This window comes from Haliotis rufescens, unplaced genomic scaffold, assembly GCF_023055435.1.
Source record: "Haliotis rufescens isolate VD_foot unplaced genomic scaffold, xgHalRufe1.0.p SCAF_9, whole genome shotgun sequence".
Taxonomy (NCBI): Eukaryota; Metazoa; Mollusca; class Gastropoda; order Lepetellida; family Haliotidae; genus Haliotis; species Haliotis rufescens.
In genome coordinates this window covers 47182045-47202054 of record NW_025964383.1, presented here as the reverse complement: position 1 = coordinate 47202054, position 20010 = coordinate 47182045, and the positions used below count along the sequence as shown (strand labels likewise).

The following is a 20010-nucleotide window of genomic DNA, read 5'->3' as shown; positions in this document are numbered from 1 at the left end:
TGACCTACACAGGAAAAGCAAAAGTGATATTTCGCCACGAATAAACTGAGCACATTCAGATCCATGAGTTGAAGCAGGTGCGGGTATCCTTAAAGAAGATGAGATCAGTATTCGTCATGTATGTGTTTATTTGTCAAGATGAGTTAGTTTGACTCAAGCAAAGTCTCGAGCATCTTCAGCAGCGAGGGCTGCATGTCGGTCAAAGTCTGACCTGAAAACATAAACCATTCAAGAAGAGCGAAATCAACGAGAACAACATGGTTGTAAAGATTACGGATATCACGCACCATGCAAAAAACCCGACTGCTATGTTGTTATATAACATCCATGCCATCAATGAATTCTGTATAACGAATTAACAAATACAGCAAACTGCTTCTTCGCCAAAGGAGATATAAAGCCCGTTACGTTCTCGGCGAACTGATACTCTGTAAGTATCAGTCATAATTAGCAGTGAATCGTATAACATACACGTAACAACCCCAAGGCATCTACTGTATACCTTAAGATTAATAAACCTCAACTACCATCACTTAAAGTTTTGCACTGTTTTTTTCATGGATTATCCTTGCTAATTGTTGGTGGAAAACGTCAGATGCGCCATGAGTCAAACATCTCTGGTGATATGTCAGTAGGAACATATGAATTAGTTGGTTTGTATATATCACACATCAGGACGAGTTTCCGGCTTTTCCTCGTGGCATCACCAGAAGACCTGACGGAGATATGCGCACCATGAATAAATCATAATTATAATCATTTTTGACTGTCCGTGCACCTACCCATGATGTCACCAGTAGCAGCAGAGAGAGCCTTCAGTGCATCCTGTCCGTGTGTGAGAAGCTCGGTGGCGCTGTCCTTCAGGGCTTGGATATGTCCTCCAAGCTGTGCGCTCAGTTGGTCAAGGGTAGGCTTGACAGATGCATACAGCGCAGAGGCAGCGGCAGAAAGGTTCGCGCCCAGGTTGGCGACGTGCTGTATAATACAGTTGTGTGATTTGAATATATAAAACATATTTCATGGACATTTTCACATTGAAACGCTATCAAAGATTCATTTTGAAAAGTGAATTAATTTTATCCAATTAAACTTACATTCATATTGACGTACATATTTCTGGTGTTGAGAGATACTATGTGGCAATATCTGTATAATATAACACGAATACATAAATTGCTTGAACTCAAAGGGATTCACGATGCATTTGTGTCCTTACGTCCTTGACAGCCTTAACAACTGGCAGGAATAGGGAGGCGAACTTCTGTCCAATTGAAGCCAGGGTGTCGGTGAGGGCAGATCTCTTGTGACCAAGTTGACTGATGAGACCCTCAGCAGCCTTGATGAGGAACTGTCCCGGGTTCTTGGTGAGGGTCTCCACGAGGGAGTCCTGGAAGATGTTGTGGAGACCTGTACAAAATCATGAACAAATTATACTTAAAACGGGTAACTGATGATACGGTAACGATACATAAGTATGGTTGGAATCTGAAGCTAACAATTAAGGGTCGTCAAATCAATATGGGGATACTGGATATTTCCGAATATTTCCGAGACCCTTGTTAATATCGTAAAACAACACTGTATCCGTTGCAATAAGGAGTGTCAGCTTTGTACCACAATATGCACAGTGCAGTGTCTCCTTGAAGTACTTGGGTTAAAAAGTAGACATGCACCAATGTTTTCCACAAAGACTAGGGGTACGAGGGAGAACCACACACTGATATCTCTCTGAAAGATGCGGGTTTACAAGGCAAGCACTCACCAACGACATCGCCAATGTCTGACAGGATGGTGGACAGGTGCTCCTTGAGGAAGTCCATGCTGGTGATCTTCTGTGCGATGTTAGCAAGGGCTGTCATGGCGGAGTGATACAGGGAGCCGAGGGTCTCTGACAGCTGACCAATCACCTGCTTGCCTTCCTGGAGGAACTTGCTGACACCACTGACGACACTGTTGATGATGGGCATATTCCACAACAAAATGTTAGGGAGTGTTTTCGGTTATACCTTATAATCAAACTATTATTGTTAATAACATGTACGTTTCTCGTTATACAAGGGGTAAACGCACACCATGCTTACACGTGACACGTTTATATCAGACAGATGCACTGAGGTGAGACTTCAGTTATTGATGCATGGGATTATTGAAGCTCTGTCATATAGGTACCTGACGTCCCTTGTGCCAACTTTAGAGAGAGACCCCAAGAGACCTAAAGATGAGAATACAGCAATTAGGATATATATACAAATATACAAATACGGTTGAAATAAAAGATTGCAAAACGTTAGGACTGACCGGAGCTGTTCTACTGTTCTACAGCATCAAGGATTTGCTGTGGGACGAGGACCATCCTACATGGCCAAGGTCAGTTTACACGACAAAGGCCATTTAACAGGCCAAAGGTCATTCTGCAGGACAGGGATAATTTTTCAGTTCCCCGGCAAACTACAGGATTAGGGTCATTCTACAAAACGCTATCGTTGTTTCGATTTTCATTGAGAATTAGAATACACTTTTCAATCAAAACAGAGCAAAAGCACAGGTTCACACCTTCAAATTCGATATGGTTAATTAATGGTATCCATCTTGTATCATTCACTAGCAATTTGGAAACACTTCTAACAATTTAGCAATCCAATTTACAATTTTATTGAAAAGATATTGTCTCAGAAAATGTGTGAAAAAATTATTATGCTTCATATTGATGGAAAGAACCCGAAATTGTCTGCCACAATAATTACATTGTTGCAATATGTTCTGAAGAAATACATATTTTGGCTCATAGGTTTAATTAAAAGAATATTTATTTTAGCAGCTGTAGCTAAAAATATATCTTGTCTCGATCAATACCAAATCCAATGACATTGTTGCAAGGTGTTTCTCTTGGTTCATAGTTTTAATTTTGTTAAAAACATATCCAGTTTTGCAGCAATAACTGATAACATATCTAATCTCCAGACAAAAGCCAAGCCTCCCCCGACCCCACCCACTCTTCCCATCCTGAATATGAATATCCTTAAATGATAAGTATCTTCTGTGTTATGCGCCATAAGGATCTATTCTTAAAGATATGTACATCTATATATCTGGTGTCCACTTTGCCAAGATGGGTCCCAAGTGTCCAGTTATTATCGTGATGTTGGCCAATGATGATCGGGTAAATAATGACATCGTTGTCTAAAGGGCATGGTTCATTACTCATGCTGTCAGCTACCCGCGACATGGTAAAAAAAGCTTAAATGACACAGAAAGGCTTACTCTGAGCTCCAGTGGCCAACAGTTGTGTTCCCGCAGTCTTCAGACTGTCCACGAGTGTGCCTGCAACGGTCTGCAGTGGGTCCTTCAAATCTTGGAAGAGGTTGGTAAAGACGTCACCGATGCTGGATGCAACACCCTTGAGGGTGTCAACAAAGCCGGCAGCATTGGCCCCAGACAACAGGCAGGCAACAGCGACGAAGACGAGGACCTTCATGATGAATCTGGCTTAAAATAAGTATTTCAGTAGAGGTTTTTTTTATTTTTAAGGAAATGTCTTGTATTTCCTGTAAGGAAGATTCACAAACATACATGCTCCTGATGTACACATAATCCAAAATGTCAAGAAATGAACTAGTTTGCACAACGAGCTTTAGAAATCAGCAATAGACATGCAAACATACTCCAAACAAACTAACTTGTGAGGGACATTACAAATCATGCCACGAAACGTGACTTGAGGCACCTCTGTGAACCATTAATCCTCATCCAACAGCTTCTTGAGTACCAGGTATATCCAACACAACGATCGATCCTTATCAGAGCAAACCTTACCTGAGATCAGACTGATGAGCAGTGGACGAAAATGCAATTAACGTCATATATATGGCAAGCACATTATGTTAGTTCCCATGTCGTCATAACACACTGCACATTCAGTACAGGTTTTTTTGCAACCTGGAAAACACTCCCTGTTTCTCTTATCAGTGGTGATTGACACAAGCATGTTGCGCACGTCCAATAGAGGCTGCAAAGCTTTCAGGTCATCTTCTCCTGGAGATTGTTTGTGGAAAGTGTGACGAGCCAATGCTTTAACCACAGAATACCCATCATCCATCCTTGAATTTAAAGAATTTATGGATTAATGTCATCTTTGTTGGAAGTCGAGAATTTTCTTAGCTGACCTGAACAAAACAAAATATAGAGGAGAACCAAACACTGAGAATGCGACATGGGGGGATTCGCGTTAGAATGCTGAACATTGAGTCGTTCCGTCTGGGTAGACCACACAGCCAAGAAGAACTGTTGTTCTCTGTGCCTGTCTTAGTCTTAGCTTTATAAGAGCTGCTTGTTTTCACTGATATCGCATCAACGCAATGTTTGACACAAGCTGAACTGGACGAAGGTCACAGGCTGGTAAAACATAGCGATACCTAGACAAGGTATAAACTCGCTACCTGTGCACATTATGGTTATATATTGGAGGCTAGACCATCTATCCATACCCAAGCATTCATTACTTTTATTTTGGGAATAATGTTTGACAACTGACCAAGTCAATATATTATGTCCACTGTGTGTAGTTGCTGCATGATAGTAGAATAAGCAGGTAAAGTGGCACACACGCAGCTGGCAATATCTCAGCATGTATTTCTGATAAAATTTAAAGTGTCAAGTATGCTCTATTAAAACAGCCTCAGTTTAAACATTAGTTTTAGTCTTTGGTTAGCAAGGTTTGTTTGTTATGTGATCGGGAGGAATATAATTTGTTCTGAGGAGCTTACACTTCTACATGCATGTATGGTTTCTTATGCATGAAGATGTCTGTGTGTCAGTGGCGTGAGTAATGATAAACACAATACCAGAAAGATACATGCTATCATTCCATGGTGTTCCTATTTGGTTCCCGTAGCCAAGGCAGAAGGAATACAATGTTGACTGGAGGTGGGTATATTTTGCCGAAGGAATGCCTATTTTTGCCCAAAAAAAATTGATTCAAGCGGGAATCAGTACCGAAGGCTAATGACTGTATTTGTCTGCTGGCACAACATGGAAGAAAATTATGCAGAATTTGCAATAAAATAGTTACAAACATTTGCAAACAGCAAGACTACGAGTTAGTCGGTATTTGAATGGTGACATCACGTTCCACCCAGTGGCTTGTTATTTACATTGAAACTACGTGAGAGTTGGAAGCCTCTCTTTAAACGAGTGAGTGAGTGAGTATGGGTTTACGCCGCTTTTAGCAATATGGATTTGTAGTCGATTGTTTAAATTGTCAACTAGGATAGACACGTAAAAAGCACGTGCCTTAGAGAGAATAAAGAGCCTGGACAAACCAATGTGAACATTAAATAAAATCACACAGAAACGGAACATATATGATGATCCCCATTACTAACTGCTAATGGACTAAATTGCATAACATGTTGAACACAAGTGACTCAGTAATGATAATAATTAGCTTTATCGAGGTGGCCAAATTGAAATCTGATTAGACCATCTTGAATACAGTCATGTGTCCCTATTGATGGAAATGACCATGTGGATTTTCAGCTTTATTGGTCTGGTGGTTTCTGGATTTGATGCTTATGGTTCGAGGAATGCATATGGAGAGAATTTAGGATCGTGATTAAAGCGCAAATGTCTAATCAGGGTCAAAATGTACAATATCGTGAACGACAGCACAAATGTGTGGATCCTCACTACTTACTACACATAAGACCCGTGAAGATCCGGGGTAGAATAGGTCTTCACCAACCCAGGCTTGCCGTAAAAGGTGACTATGCTTGTCGTAAAAGGCGACTAACGGGATCGGGTGGTCAGGCTCGCTGACTTGGTTGATGCATGTCATCGGTCCCAGTTGCGTGGGTCGATGCTCATGATGTCAATCACTGGATTGTCTGGTCCAGACTCGACTATTTACAAACTGCCGTTATATAATTGGAATATTGCTGAAAGCGGCGTAAAACAACAAACAAACAAACAAATACTACACATAAACCAAATTTCACTACATTTTGAACAGAAATCGGTTTTCAAAACGTTGATTGAAACGGGTAACCACGTAAAGGCCGGATGCGTTCGCCCTTCCATGAAACTGTTACCGTTGATAATGATTAATAAACAAATGATTAATATGATGTCGGAATCGTATAAAAGACTTTCATCTAAGCAGATTATGGATTATGGAAAGGCTTTTGTTGTTTTAGATCACCTGCAACGTTGTTGTCTACTCGTTGAAATGGTTAGTTAAAAATAGTATAAATTGGAACGCAAACAGTGAGTTACATCACAGGTTTTGCTCTCAGCTTAATATCTTGTATAGTCTGAAGGTTGATACAAGTATCATAGTTACAAGGATATTAAACAGATGCACGCTGTTATGTAAATATATGCATTTCACTTAGTTGGGATCCAACGACCGTATGTACTCCTCAGACCTGTCGAAGTTATCAATGCCCAAGTTCAGACTCAGAGGTTAGTGCCACTGTGCTCCATGAACACCGACAAATACCCTTTGACAAATACCCTTTGACAAGTGCCCTTTGACAACTACCCTTTGACAAGTTCCCTTTGACAAGTGCCCTTTGACAAGTGCCCTTTGACAACTACCCTTTGACAAGTGCCCTTTGACAACTACCATTTGACAAGTTCCCTTTGACAAGTGCCCTTTGACAAGTGCCCTTTGACAAATACCCTTTGACAAGTGCCCTTTGACGTTGATGGTATTGGTGCCATCATGGCCTGGCAAATGAAAGTATACACTTTTGAAAACTGAACTGACCAACAAACTACAGTTACCAGACTTAAAACAGTCATCGAAAAACTGCAAACGTGTGGTTCAAAACACAACTATGATACCCTTCTCAGATACATCTCCATCAAATAACCGTTTCTTGTTTGTTTCATGTTTAGTCACCATCAAAACAGGTGTTTTCTTTCCTTTGCCCAGCACTATATGTTTATATTCGAATAAATGCAATTTCAGTATTTACTGATTGAAATTGACAATAAAACACGGATTTTGTTCTTTGTTGTTTAATTTGGTTTGAATTGTACAGGGGAACTATTTAGTTGGAGTTGAGGGTGTGGGCAACAGTCTGGACGGCATCCTTGCCGGTGTCGAGGATCTTCTGCAGGGAGGGCTTCATGTTGGTCAAGGTTTGTCCTACATGGAGACAAGTACACAAGTTATGCCATAGCCACACTGTAAAGACTTGCATATTTACTCTTGACTACAGGCCATGGACTTGAAATAGTTTGTACAACAGTACATTGGATTATGAATCACAACATTGTATCTGTTCAAATTTCAACATCAGGACGAATACGTTATAACTGCTATAAAAGCACTTGTCATTGCGAAAAAGGAAAAACTTGCACTGAAATACTATGACAAATAGGTAAGCCTACCCATGATGTCGCCAGCAGCAGCGGAGAGAGCCTTCAGGGCATTCTGTCCGTGTCCGAGCAGCTCGGCGGCGCTGTCCTTCAGGGCCTGGACATGTCCGGAGAGTTGTGTGCTCAGTTGGTCAAGGGTAGGCTTGACAGCTCCGAACAAAGCAGTGGCGGTGGAGGACAGGGTAGAGCCGAGGGTGGCGACGTGCTGGGAAATTTAAATTTAAAGTGCAATATTATGTTCCTGATTGAGACATTGACAGTGTGAGAAATGGTGTATTCATCGTTTGTTGCCATCATGTACGGTATGTATTTTATCATATGACCATTATATATGAAATATTGTGGTATAACTGTCATACTTCATCTGCGCAATGCTTGCTTACCTAGAAACAATCCTTGAATCTATGGTACATTCTGTGAAACAATGCATTTCCTACCTCTTTGACGGCATCAACAACTGGCTTGAAGAGGGAGGCGAACTGCTGTCCGACAGAGGACAGGGTGTCGGTGAGGGCGGATCTCTTGTGGCTAACTTTGCTGATGAGACCTTCGGCAGCCTTGATAAGGAACTGTCCTGGGTTCTTGATCAGGGTCTCCACAAGGGAGTTCTGGAAGAGGCTGTGGAGGTCTACAATGACAATAATTAATATTGTGTCAACGTGCCACATTGTACTGATAAGTTTCTAAATTAAAATGACGATTGTGTATCATTTTTTAAGCCAATCTTATAATGTATGATAGATTATTATACCGCACATGAAGACACATGGGTTAATTAACTTCATCAGATTAAATGGAACCTATGACCAAAGTACTGATCTGGTATATATGTATATATCTAGTATACTCGACGTAGGGCCAAGTATTTCGCATTTCATTAGGACGTTACAGTTTAGAGTTCCGCGTACGCACCAACAACGCTCTTGATCTCAGAGAGGATCTTGTCGAGGGGCTCCTTGAGGAAGTCCATGCTGGAGATTCTCTGTGCGATGTCGGTGAGGGAGGTCATGGCGGAGTGGTACAGGGAGCCGAGGGTCTCGGACAGCTTGGCGACCACAGACTTTCCCTCCTGGACGAACTTGGTGACTCCACTCAGGAGACTGCAGATTGATACATAGTGTTCCAGCTATATTACCACAGTTTCTAACTAATCAGATCTAGATCAGTCAATCTAGTGATTGAAGCCACAAACACCTATCAACGCAATACGGACAGAATGACAGGAAATGAACCAAGTCACCTGGCCTAACCATCCGATCCATTTGTTCGCCTATTACGACAAGCATAGGTTGCTGGGGACATATATTCTTATCCCGACGTAGCTGGATGATAGGGATGATGTTGGATATATGTAATAATGACAATGATATATATATATAGATATGTCTATGCATGGATCGCACTACATGGCTGAAAAAGGGCAGATTGAAGATTAACCCATAGATAGGCAACATGTGCAACCAGGCAGGCCAAACCACAAGCCTCAAACCCGACTATGATTGCCTGTCAGAACCATGGCTATGAGTTGAACAAAGGACATGTCCCGACATAATCTGGCACACACAGATTGAAAATGCTGCCCAACGAAGCGTCACACTCAACTCACGTTCCATCTAACTAATAAATGTTGATATGAAGTGAAGTGTAACCTACTCGGTATCTCTGGTGGCGGGGGCACCAACGTGAGACAGGGATCCCAGGAGACCTGAAATCATTGAAGTCATACAGTGGGGTGCCACACAAACGTAAGGGAGATGGCATAGCTTAGGAGATTCCGGAGTGTACATCGAAACAGAAAACATCATTTACGTCAAGGCTGCCTTATAACATGCTCCTTATGTGACCAACCATGAGGTGAGGGACCTTATGGGTGAAAAATAACATTTTGACTTCTTATTATATTTTTAAAATACAGCATCTTAGGAACAGAGGAACACAATGCAGAGGCTTCAATTCTTATCTATTAAAGAGACACTTGGCATCAAACACTTGGACTAAGTTTCTGCAAAATCCCTCAGACTTGCAATAATAACCTGTAATAATCTAGATGTAGTGACTGTTTAATCGAAAGTAGACATGTATGCTAAAATGTTTTAATATAATGATTTTATTACAATGCGTCTTCACAAGAAAAAATAAGATATTTTTGTACAATCCGCAAGGATCTAAATGGCGAGCTTTACGTAAGTTGGTTGACGTCAAACATCTTGCTATATGACGTCACAGCACAATTGTATTCTAGCCTATCCCCATAATGTCCTTTTTTTCCTAGCGGGGCACACATATTGATCAAGAGTACTCAGCGTCATTAATGAAGGCCAGCTAGATATGTAAGGTGTCAAACATGAACAGATTCCAACAAGCACCATTAGGTCTCAGTATGCAGTATGTGATGAACAGTTTAAGATCATGTTGTTTATGGGTATGTCACACTGATTGGATCCTTTGTACTCAGCCCTGTCCGATGCCTCCTCCAACACCCCCGCCCTGTGATAACGCTGGAGGTTTGATAAACTCGTCCTAAAAGACTACTCATTTCCTCGCTATAAACAACAAGTGATTGTGTTTTAAGTCAATCTCTCTACATACTCTGAGCTCCAGTGGCCAACAGTTGTGTTCCCGCAGTCTTCAGGTTGTCCACGAGTGTGCCAGCAACGGTCTGCAGTGGGGCCTTCAAATCTTTGAATAGGTTGGTGAAGACGTCACCGACGCTGCTTGCAACACCCTTGAGGGTATCGACAAAGCCAGAAGCGTTGGCTCCAGACAGCAGGCAGGCAATAGCGACGAAGACGAGGACCTTCATGTTGAATCTGTCACCGATGGTAAAAATGATTTCTTCATCACGTGTGTCAATGCTAAGCTATTCAGAATCTACATCTACATGTGGGGCGATGATATATATTCTTTGAGAGGCATTTAAACGTTGGAGTACTAAGTAAGGATAAGAAATATGAATTTTAAAACAGAGGCTCTTCATCCATATATCTTATCCTTACGATGATATATCGTTACTACTGATATCCTTACGGCCATGCTAATAGGGTCGCATGCCTTGTATAGGAGTCCCAGCAATATCCAGCTTTTTTATATAGTGTGAAGTAAGACAGTGACGCTGTTTGGACAATAACATTGCGAAATTTGCAATTCACTGCATAATTGTTAGGAATTTATTAGGAAAGATTATTATCATTTTTTTACGAAAAAGGGTGCAGAAAGATTAATGACAAAACAACCGTGACCCAACATAAAACGCTCACCACATGTATTCATCTTATTTTTATATTTATTTCCAAAACGATTAATTCTTAACCGGACCTAAAAGACAATATTTGTCACACCACGAACATGATGTTTTCATTCCTCAACATAAAAGTGTTGTGAGTTTGTCACGTGTTCCTGATGCGGCTTCATTCACTCACTCATCCCAGGTCGTTACGGTTAGATGTCAGAATGTGTTGTACATTTCTTTAAGAATAGCCTGCTATTGGAGTTTACTGCTGCAGCAGAATGAGAAAGTTTACTTTCTATCATATGCCTGATATTCTAGAAAATCTACATCATCTGTGTTGGTGGTTTGTCTGGCTCATCCTTTCCAGTAACAAAGAGAGACCTTCGAGAGTGGATATTGTCACGGGTGGAGATGAGTTCAAACATATTCCATTGGGTGTAAAAGGTAAAAGAGCGGGGAAATCTAGGAATCATAGAAAATCAGTGATTGCACGGTGTTCGCGAAAAGCAATGTTCTATTTATAACATATTGTTGTTTAGTACATTATTGTTCAGTGGTCACTGAAGACTTAAGGTGTTATTTCATCCATTGAAATGATCATATCTTTTCCCGATCAATAGTGTATTTTAGCTTAACCTTGATGATCATTTAGTCCTTTACAACAAAATAAGAACTTGCACATCATAGTCCTGCCATTACACCAGTGGACAAGAGTCATTCCGTGTATGCTTTGTGTGGGGGTTATGAAAGAACTGAAATAGGCATCTATTACAAGGAAGAATCAAAATCCTTCATGCAGGGGAAGCCTGCAAGATGAGTGAGTGAGTGAGTTTGGGTTTAACGCCGCTTTTAACATTATTCCAGTTACATCGCGGCGTGTCAGCTTAATGTGGGAGGAAAGCCCGAAGTGATGGCCTGCAAGATGAGATGACTTACCTGATTATGGGTAGCACCGTAATGGCTCCTTCACACCTTTTATAGCCATTCGGTCGGGGTTTTATCACTTTTTAACACACACTTTTGTTTGCCATTGGCTGCAATTTGAATGGGAACAAAAACACTCCCAACATGACCTATTTAAAGGTCACTGAGATTAATACGTAATCGTTCAAAGAACAACCTATGGACCCAGTTGTCACATGACGGCAGCTGTGACGTCGTCATTCAGTTCGGAGTTCCTTCAGACATAGCGTATGGCATGGCGAAATAATTGAGATAAATATTGAGTAAAGGAAACGGCGAGGTTTACAGTGCTCTTCATCTTAAAGCAATATATAAGATGACAACGAGATTGGTCATTTTCCAATGTTGGGAATCTTCGACGTGGATAAATTACCACACATATTTCCGTATGATTGTAGTTAACTTACTGTTGTAAGTACAACATTGATATTGAGCAGTCATAGAATGTTTTCGTTTCATAGAATGGTAGTACCAGTCCTCACCTATGGCTCAGATATATGGGGATGACAGTACACTGAGATAATTGAGACAATGCAGCTTTTCCTTGTAAACAGGTACTGGGAGTTGGAAGTAAAACAATCACTGAAGCTATACAGGAAGATGACCTCTAGAAGTTTACTATATGAAGTGATGTATATCATACTTGTTAAAACTAATACATATAACAGAAGATAGATACCGGGGAAAATGTTGCAGTATGCTTATCAACCTTGATAATGCGTGCAGAAGGACTTGGGCGGGCAACATAAGGCAGTTATTATTCTCACTGGGATTTGAATATGGATGGATGACTCAATCTGTAGGATGTGCAGATATATTTCTTCAAACCCTCACTCAACGTCTTGAAGATGTTTATCTTCAGACGCGGGAATCAAGATTAAAGGAAACATTAAACAAGAACTTATCCAGCAGCTTAAATCTGTGTCAGAACCGTAAAAGTATCTGCCGAAGGTCTTCATTTCAGGAGAGCTCTTACAAAGTTGAGATGCGGAAACCATAACTTACATATTGAAAAAGGAAGATGAGAACATATTCCAAGAGAAGAATTCCAAGAATTATGTACATATTGTTTTTATACATTAAACATAGGCACTGTGGAACAAATTTTTTTGTTTACCTGTCTGTTATATCACAACAACAGGGATACATATCTTCAAGGAGTTAAAGACCATCTATGTTTAAATGCCATTCTTTATATATAAGTAACAGGGAAGTTGAAGCTCGGACTGACTGAGTGAGTGAGTGAGTGAGTGAGTGAGTGAGTGATTGACATAATAGAGAACATACGGGTTCTATAGAAATGAAAGTCATAACGTAATCACTGATTTCTGTGGTCCATTCATACAATCTGTTATTTTTACTTTTTTGCCTTTTCACTGTTATTGTCTGGCGTTGACGTTTTACATTCATATACAGATTAGCCAATGTACTGGACATAATATTCTCATTTCATGTCATGTTAATATCAACAATTCGTGTCTTTTCTACATTATGATCGTATTCGCCAACGTTTGCTTCACCAGTTCAAAGTTAACTATAAATGTGGGAGAACATACAACCACAAGCTGAAATAGGCAAGAGGAACTGGGGTAGTGACAGCTTTTTCAACACTACAAATCACTCATTTTACAAATCAAATATTATATTTATCTCTTACTAAAAATCGACATTTCACTCAAGTGAAAAACACCTTATGCCGGAAATATTTTTCGTCTACCCCAAGAGTACGATCATGAAAATCATGTAAGAAAACGCATTATAAACAGAACGTTTTTCTTTTTCATGCCAATCACAGGATTATCTTATTGCTACGCCACTCAATACCATGTGCACAGGTCACCCGCGCAGATGATAAATTATTTGACAAGGAAAGACAAGCGTCATCATTCTGTGTATTTTTATAACAAGAAATAATAAGAACACCTAGTGTCATCACTATTTGATAGTAAGTCAGAAACACATTCTTATGATATAGACGTAACCGTACATGGATACAAGGACATTTGTAAAGTGAGTGAATGAGTGAGTATTGCTTTACGCCGCTTTTAGAACACAAGAGATGGGCTTCACACATTGTATCCATGTGGGGAATCGAACCCGGGTGTTCGACGTGTTGAGCGAACGATTTAACCACTGTGCTATCCCACCGTCCCAGATTTCTTAAGACATTATGGAAAGGTTTTTGTCGCTTAATTTTTATTGCAAAAGAAATACAACCGACTGTCCATCGCAGTGACGATAGCAAGTAACCAATCAAATCTCTCGTTTGTTTTTCAGACGTGAGGTCAACTAGGTATGTTCAACAAAGATAACCACACATACTAAAACACATAACCCCTCTCTCAACCTCTATCTGAAAACATTCCTCAGTCCAAGACTGACCGTGTTCTTAGAGCGATTAGAGCATGTTAGCGAAGTGACAACGGTCCTGACAGTGGCAAGCTGTTCTATATCCGTCACAGGAGCGCCTGTTCTTGGTACCAGCAGAATGTCGACCATGGGACGGCAGCGGCTGTCAATCTCATGACAGATAAAACATACTGACATAACCGTCACCTGACCACTTGTCGTTGTTTTTTGTAATTACTGTCACGTTTTCTTGTTGCAAACTCAGTGACGTGACTGTCAAGTGACATGAAGGTGACGTTGCTTTGAGGAAGAATTGTGTGTAAGTCGTATGCCTTGTCGTATTGTTACCCACGCATTAGGTAACCGTAGAGACACAACAAACTAGTTCTTATAGTCATTTAATAAATTACAATGTGTCACCTGTGCTCTTATATGAAACCTTGTAAAGGGGTGTCGTTTAAAACCAGGTGAGACTTCAAACCGTGAGAGTAGTTTATGTTGCAATCAGTTTCTGTATTGTTCGACCTTGACGTGACCTCTCAGATTGGATGCACTCAAAACTCCAATAACAGAGTGTGAACATCCAATGAGGCTAGCTCGTGCTTATCATCAAATGACGCCTCCTGTACGATGGGTTGCCAGTCAATTAAGTTTCCTTGCTTTAAGTCGAGCAATATTCAGCAGCACGGACTTTTCGCTTTTTCTACGAAGGTTTCAGAAGTTTTATAAGACTCTTGCTAGAAAGATGTTTGATCAGGGTTTGAACATTCAAAGCCTGAGTACAGCATTCAAAATGTTAAGGTAAACACGTGGAGGCTACTTCCACTTTTAACACAACAGAGACCAGAATGATTCTAACTTGTACATCATGTTTCCCGTGGTTTTTTTTATATAGATGAACAATTGACAAGCCTTTTCATGTGTTTGTGACGGTTGTCATAGTTGGGACGGTATACGCTCACCTTTTCGCGAACACCTGGTATCATCACAAATCGATAGTGATTGGTCAACACATGTTAATGATATAGTCGGAATCGTAAGATGTATTCTACGTCTAGCAGAGATGTCTTATGATTATGGGAAGGGTTTCGTCGTCTTTATTCAATGTTTGACTTGGTGTGTAAGGCTGAATCTCTCAGATTCTAGACGTGCTTGGATTCGTGTGTACGTGTAGTTCTTTGTTTGTCAGCACCATGAATTGAATAACGAGTTGAATAAGGTAGCCAGTTACGTGTTTACAAAAAATCATAAAAGAATTAAAATATGGTTTCATTTTTGTCATTTAAGACCCCTAAAATTAGTTCATTGTTTCCATTAGCCATTAATGTAAGCCTTTTATTTTTAGCATAGGCTACCTTGATAAGAGCACGAATTGACAAGCTGATTCTACCGCAGATAATTTAGCCAGGGTAAAATAGCTATAGTTGACATATTAATGCTTCAATTCCTTTGTTTGACAAATTACTAATCCCATTTAGACCTTATCACTCGCTTGTTAAATTTTGCTGAGTACAACAAAATTATTAATCTTCTTGAGTGTTCTACATTCAGAAATAACTTCACACACAATCAACGTGAATGGAAAGTTAGGTGTGACATTCTTCAAAACGCAATGACATTACGTTGTTGGACTCTGACCAGCGTGTTGACCATGTGAGGTCAGGGTGTCCTGGTCGTGCTGGCCACACTGGACAGGTCATTCGTGTAAAGACCTGTCGAGGACCAGAGATAAGGTTGGTAACACCAGTCGTTTCTCTGACCTTCTGGAACACAAAAGTTAGCTCAGAAATAATTAGAGCGAACTATTCCACTACTATGACAACGAAACCAACATGAACAAAATAGCCTACATAAAGCTACAAAACCGTTTCAATAAATAAAAATGGCTATAACATGTCTATTTTAATTATAAACATGTTTATTAACGACAGTTCAACAGTTAAATACAGGTTCTGTGTGGACCATCAAGGTCTGTATGAAAGAATCCAAACAATGATAGCTTGCTCCTCTACGAGGTCCTGTGGTCAGATATGACCAGTTCGCGACGGTGGCCTTGTTCCTGTGTTTCCGTTTATCAGCACAGGGTGTGCCAGCTGCGTCACACTATCAGTGAGGTGATCAACACTGTGGGGCCGACTGTCTTTCACTGTAATACAAGCGACACAAACCTTTCCGTAATTCATAAGTCCATTGCACCACAATTCCAACTGTATCATGAACTGTCAAATGTGTTGATACCAGGTGTTTGGGAAAGGTGAGTATATGCTGCACCGCTGGTGGCACATGTCACAAACACATGCGAAGGCATGTCCAATGCTCGCCTGAACGAATACGGGAAAAAAGCTGAACGTTAAAATATAGAACTAGTTTTGTTACTGATCAATTAAATGTTTGAAATGTCCCCCACATGTCTACCATACACCTTTGGAAACTTTACTGAAGATCATGATTCATTGGTTTGAATGAAGAATAATTCTGGATCTGCCAACTATAAGTCGTCTTCTTCTCTCTGTGATACACACCAGTTACATCGTTACCTGGGGTATTGACAATAACAGTAAACAAGATTCACGTATGATAACCTCGACATACGACAAGCAATGACAAAGTATAATATCGTATGTTCAAGAAAGGTGTATCACACACATTGTCAAGACGATAGGCAGAGCAACCTGTCTTATCTACAGAAACTCATTGCAAGGAATGTGTGTGAAATAGATGAGAATCTAGTATCGGAGTACTGGCTTGCAATACACATATTTGTCGGGACTGAAGTGCTATTGTCTAATCTAATGTCATTTCTATAGACATGAACCAACATGTTCATAAAATCTTCACTGCTATTTTGTCTTCACGCCCTATTGAATCTTTCGTCGGGTTATCGAGATCGGTTATTCTCTGGCCTTGACGTCTTATGTTCACGTGGATAAGACAGCAAGCTTTGCCAACAAAACCTGTTAGTTGTCACATATGACAGAAGGGTCGAACGGTAATGTTGCCACCCCAATAGGAGGCAACTGTCCCAGCAAATTGTATTCAAGTCATTCCATTCTGTGTTGTGTACATCAATCCAGTTACAACATACACTACAGACACTATGTCTCAGACTGACATGTTACCAATGACGTCAAGCCCAAGACCGGGGATGAGGTGAGGTGAAATCAGGTTTACACTTATGTATCGAGGTGCATGCACGTGTGTTTTTTGTTGGCTGCCTGTACTGGTCCGGGCTAGTGCCGAGTTAATAGTGCTAGCCCATTGAGATACCAGTTCAACATGAATATCCCACTTAGACACAGTGTACAGACTCCGAGCCGACCAGTCCTTGCCCTAGTCCCGTAATGCCGAGCGCCAGGCAGGATAACAACAAGTACCATCTCTTAACGTCTTTGGTATAACGCGGCCGGGGCGGACTCTCTACCAATAGACCACAGAGGCGTCCCCAAGAACGTACTAGGGTACCAGATAGAAAAGGAACCAGCCCGTTAAACTTCGCACGTGTAGGCTCTCTAGTCCTTGTTTCCATCTTGAAATCGCCTGTGCCGCGTCTTAAATATACAGATTACGTCACCTTTCTTGAACTAAATTCTTGAGCAAATTGTGTTTGGCGGGTACTATCGGTAGGGTAGGACATAATTCTTTTGGGTGGGCGTGGTTGGTGTAACTGCCTTTTGGTCAGTATTTCAGTTATTTCACAGAGTGGCAGCCTTATGTTGGAGGGAATTATTCAGGTCTCAGATTTACCTCGTTGAAGCCTAATAAGCACGAGACGTGGCGGACACACGTAAAATCCTAATCAGGACGAATATGGGATTCGAACCCTCCATAGTACGTTTCTGGCAATTGTGTGGATTGCAAGTGTAGCCACAGTATCTGTATGTGTGGGTCATACTGTTTTACATGACAAGATACCACGAGTCTTCCGTCTAGCCACACTATTCGCATGTTTGCGTACGCCCAACGCTCGCTGACTTGGTTGATGCATGTCATCGTATCCCAATTGCGTGGGTCGATGCTCATGATGTCAATTACTGGATTGTCTGGTCCAGACTCGATTATTTACAGACCACCGTCATATAGCTGGAATATTGCTGAGTGCGGCGTTAAACAACAAACAAACAAACAAAGCATACGTGGAAGTATGTGGACATAGCTTGTTGGCGATCATTAAGTCTTCACATGTCCATGATCGAACAGCATCGTTGAATAACATAACAGTTTATTCATAATTTCAATACAACATTCACAATCACAAGGCAGTTGTAGTTTTGAGCAAGCAGCGCAAACAGTGTTATCACAAGCATACACAGACAACACATCCATACACGAGACTTCTTAAGTATTAGGTAAAACCAAAGTTAAGTTGACACATGGCCATATTGCAGGTTCTTGAAATCAACGAAGTTATCACATGTAAAAACATTTTCCCATGTGGCACTGCAGTTGCCCTTCAGGTCAACAATTGATGTCAGCAGCAAGACAAGAGAGAGAGAATTGATGTCAGCAGCAAGACAAGAGAGAGGGAATTGATGTCAGCAGCAAGACAAGAGAGAGGGAATTGATGTCAGCAGCAAGACAAGAGAGAGAATTGATGTCTCAAGAGAGGGAGACACAGTGATGAGGTCATGGGTGTTCCATCCTGTATCATAAACTTCAGTAACACTGCAGTAACAGAAGGTTCTTCTGAATGTTGATCAACTCCCAAGGTAGGCAATATGAACAATGTCGAGGCCTTCCTGTGTAATGCCTGGGGTGTTCAGGGCGAATCCCCGGGACCTGATAAATACATTTCAGTTGTAATACCCAGGTTTTACAATTAAAGTTTTATAAACTTGATGAGAACACAATTGTGTTTGATGATTGGTTACAAAGTCACAATTTTTTTTAACATGAAAATTCCATGACGTGAATAGGACCTGCAACCTCAGTTTTGTAAGCTAATGTTTTCCCACTGAGCTAACGGGGCAGGTGATGAGAAGCACTTAAGTTTATCATGTCATGTCATGACTCCAGCATGTCCATGCTTGCACATGTTTTTTCTCTCACATGCTTTGAGCGAATTACTTTCATACCGAGATACACAGTATTGTTTCACTATAAGACATGCTTTCTTATTTCTTCTGGTATTGCTTGCATTTAGTAGGTTCATAAGTTGGATAAAACACGCCTCCTCAGTTTTGGTTAAAAATGTTAAACCTTGACCTCGCTCACCAAAACCTTGGAGTTGTGGTTTATACTTTAGGTAGGCCCCTGCTGGGTCTTGTTCAAATGAATCCCCGAAAATAATGATGTAGGGATATCAACATCATATTGATGACTAGTTCATATGGGTTGCACATATACTAGTAGTTAATAAGACACTATTTTTGCTGGAACATCTGACGTTGTGGTCCAGGAGAAATCATAATTGTCCGTTCGGTGTGTAAACAAACACACACACAGCAATGTTCCAGCTACATGACAGCAGCCTGCAAGTCTTCAACCAATAGGTTAGCCATGTCTTCTTCGAGTTGCAAAAGATGTACCTGATTGCAAACCTTTCATTCTTTTTCAGTTTGACATGATGAAGTGTGGTGTCATCTATACTGACAGACACGGGTGAGTCATGGGGAATCGGGTCGAACGTGTCACCAGCACCCTGTTGAAAGTCATAATGAGGGCACTAAATGGATCAAGTGGTCAGGTTCTTGGACTTGGTTGATGCTGTGCCCATGTAGACAATGTGAATTGTCCATAATGTCAAGCACTGGATTGTCTTGTCCAGACTCGATTATTTACAGGCTGCTGTCAAAAACAGAGATGTTGCCTTTTACGGCATCAAAAAGTAACAATAAATTAAAATCAGTTTGAAAGGATGGTACACAGTAATATTGCCCAGTGCTAGATATATTGGATATTAAATGTGTAGACTGCTCTCCAGTTTAACTACTTTCTGTTAAATGTCAAGTGTTATCCCTGTCCTATGCACAGGTTCAAATAAGAACCATCCCTTTATTTAAAGATGCCCATCTGTTTATATTTACATATGTATTCAGCAAAACCTTCAACTAGGATAATGTGATGCAACAGCAAGAACATTAGCTGAA

General features: G+C 40.7%; 2 protein-coding genes across 3 annotated transcripts; both read right to left on the bottom strand.

Annotated features, from left to right (window-relative positions):
• Positions 1-110: 110 nt before the first annotated feature.
• On the bottom strand, positions 111-3915 carry LOC124122986. Of its 2 annotated transcripts, none has more exons than XM_046486209.2 (7): positions 3814-3915; positions 3262-3482; positions 2170-2212; positions 1763-1950; positions 1217-1407; positions 783-975; positions 111-211 (listed from the first exon to the last, which is right to left on the bottom strand). In XM_046486209.2, exons 1-7 carry the CDS (start codon positions 3858-3860, stop codon positions 144-146), a joined length of 951 nt encoding a protein of 316 aa, XP_046342165.1. In that variant the 5' UTR covers positions 3861-3915; the 3' UTR covers positions 111-143. The 2 variants fall into 2 exon arrangements, with proteins under 2 accessions (XP_046342165.1, XP_046342166.1); XM_046486210.2 differs by having other exon boundaries at positions 3262-3486; positions 3814-3913.
• Positions 3916-7004: 3089 nt separating this feature from the next.
• LOC124122984 lies at positions 7005-11572 on the bottom strand. The gene is made up of 7 exons (XM_046486207.2): positions 11549-11572; positions 9973-10193; positions 9037-9088; positions 8296-8483; positions 7821-8011; positions 7396-7588; positions 7005-7150 (listed from the first exon to the last, which is right to left on the bottom strand). Exons 2-7 carry the CDS (start codon positions 10184-10186, stop codon positions 7053-7055), a joined length of 936 nt encoding a protein of 311 aa, XP_046342163.1. The 5' UTR covers positions 10187-10193; positions 11549-11572; the 3' UTR covers positions 7005-7052.
• Between the last annotated feature and the right edge of the window lie 8438 nt (positions 11573-20010).

What these genes read in the sequence shown, in the direction of transcription:
- LOC124122984 (XM_046486207.2), bottom strand. Translation starts at nt 10,186, where the DNA reads ATGAAGGTCCTCGTCTTCGTCGCTATTGCCTGCCTGCTGTCTGGAGCC. An exon ending in TGAGATCAAGAGCGTTGTTG is followed by an intron (nt 8,012 to 8,295) that starts GTGCGTACGCGG and finishes TTGTCATTGTAG; the next exon opens with ACCTCCACAGCCTCTTCCAG. An exon ending in TTGTTGATGCCGTCAAAGAG is followed by an intron (nt 7,589 to 7,820) that starts GTAGGAAATGCA and finishes TAAATTTCCCAG; the next exon opens with CACGTCGCCACCCTCGGCTC.
- LOC124122986 (XM_046486209.2), bottom strand. Translation starts at nt 3,860, where the DNA reads ATGACGTTAATTGCATTTTCGTCCACTGCTCATCAGTCTGATCTCAG. An exon ending in GTTGGCCACTGGAGCTCAGA is followed by an intron (nt 2,213 to 3,261) that starts GTAAGCCTTTCT and finishes TCTCATCTTTAG; the next exon opens with GTCTCTTGGGGTCTCTCTCT. An exon ending in AGACATTGGCGATGTCGTTG is followed by an intron (nt 1,408 to 1,762) that starts GTGAGTGCTTGC and finishes GATTTTGTACAG; the next exon opens with GTCTCCACAACATCTTCCAG.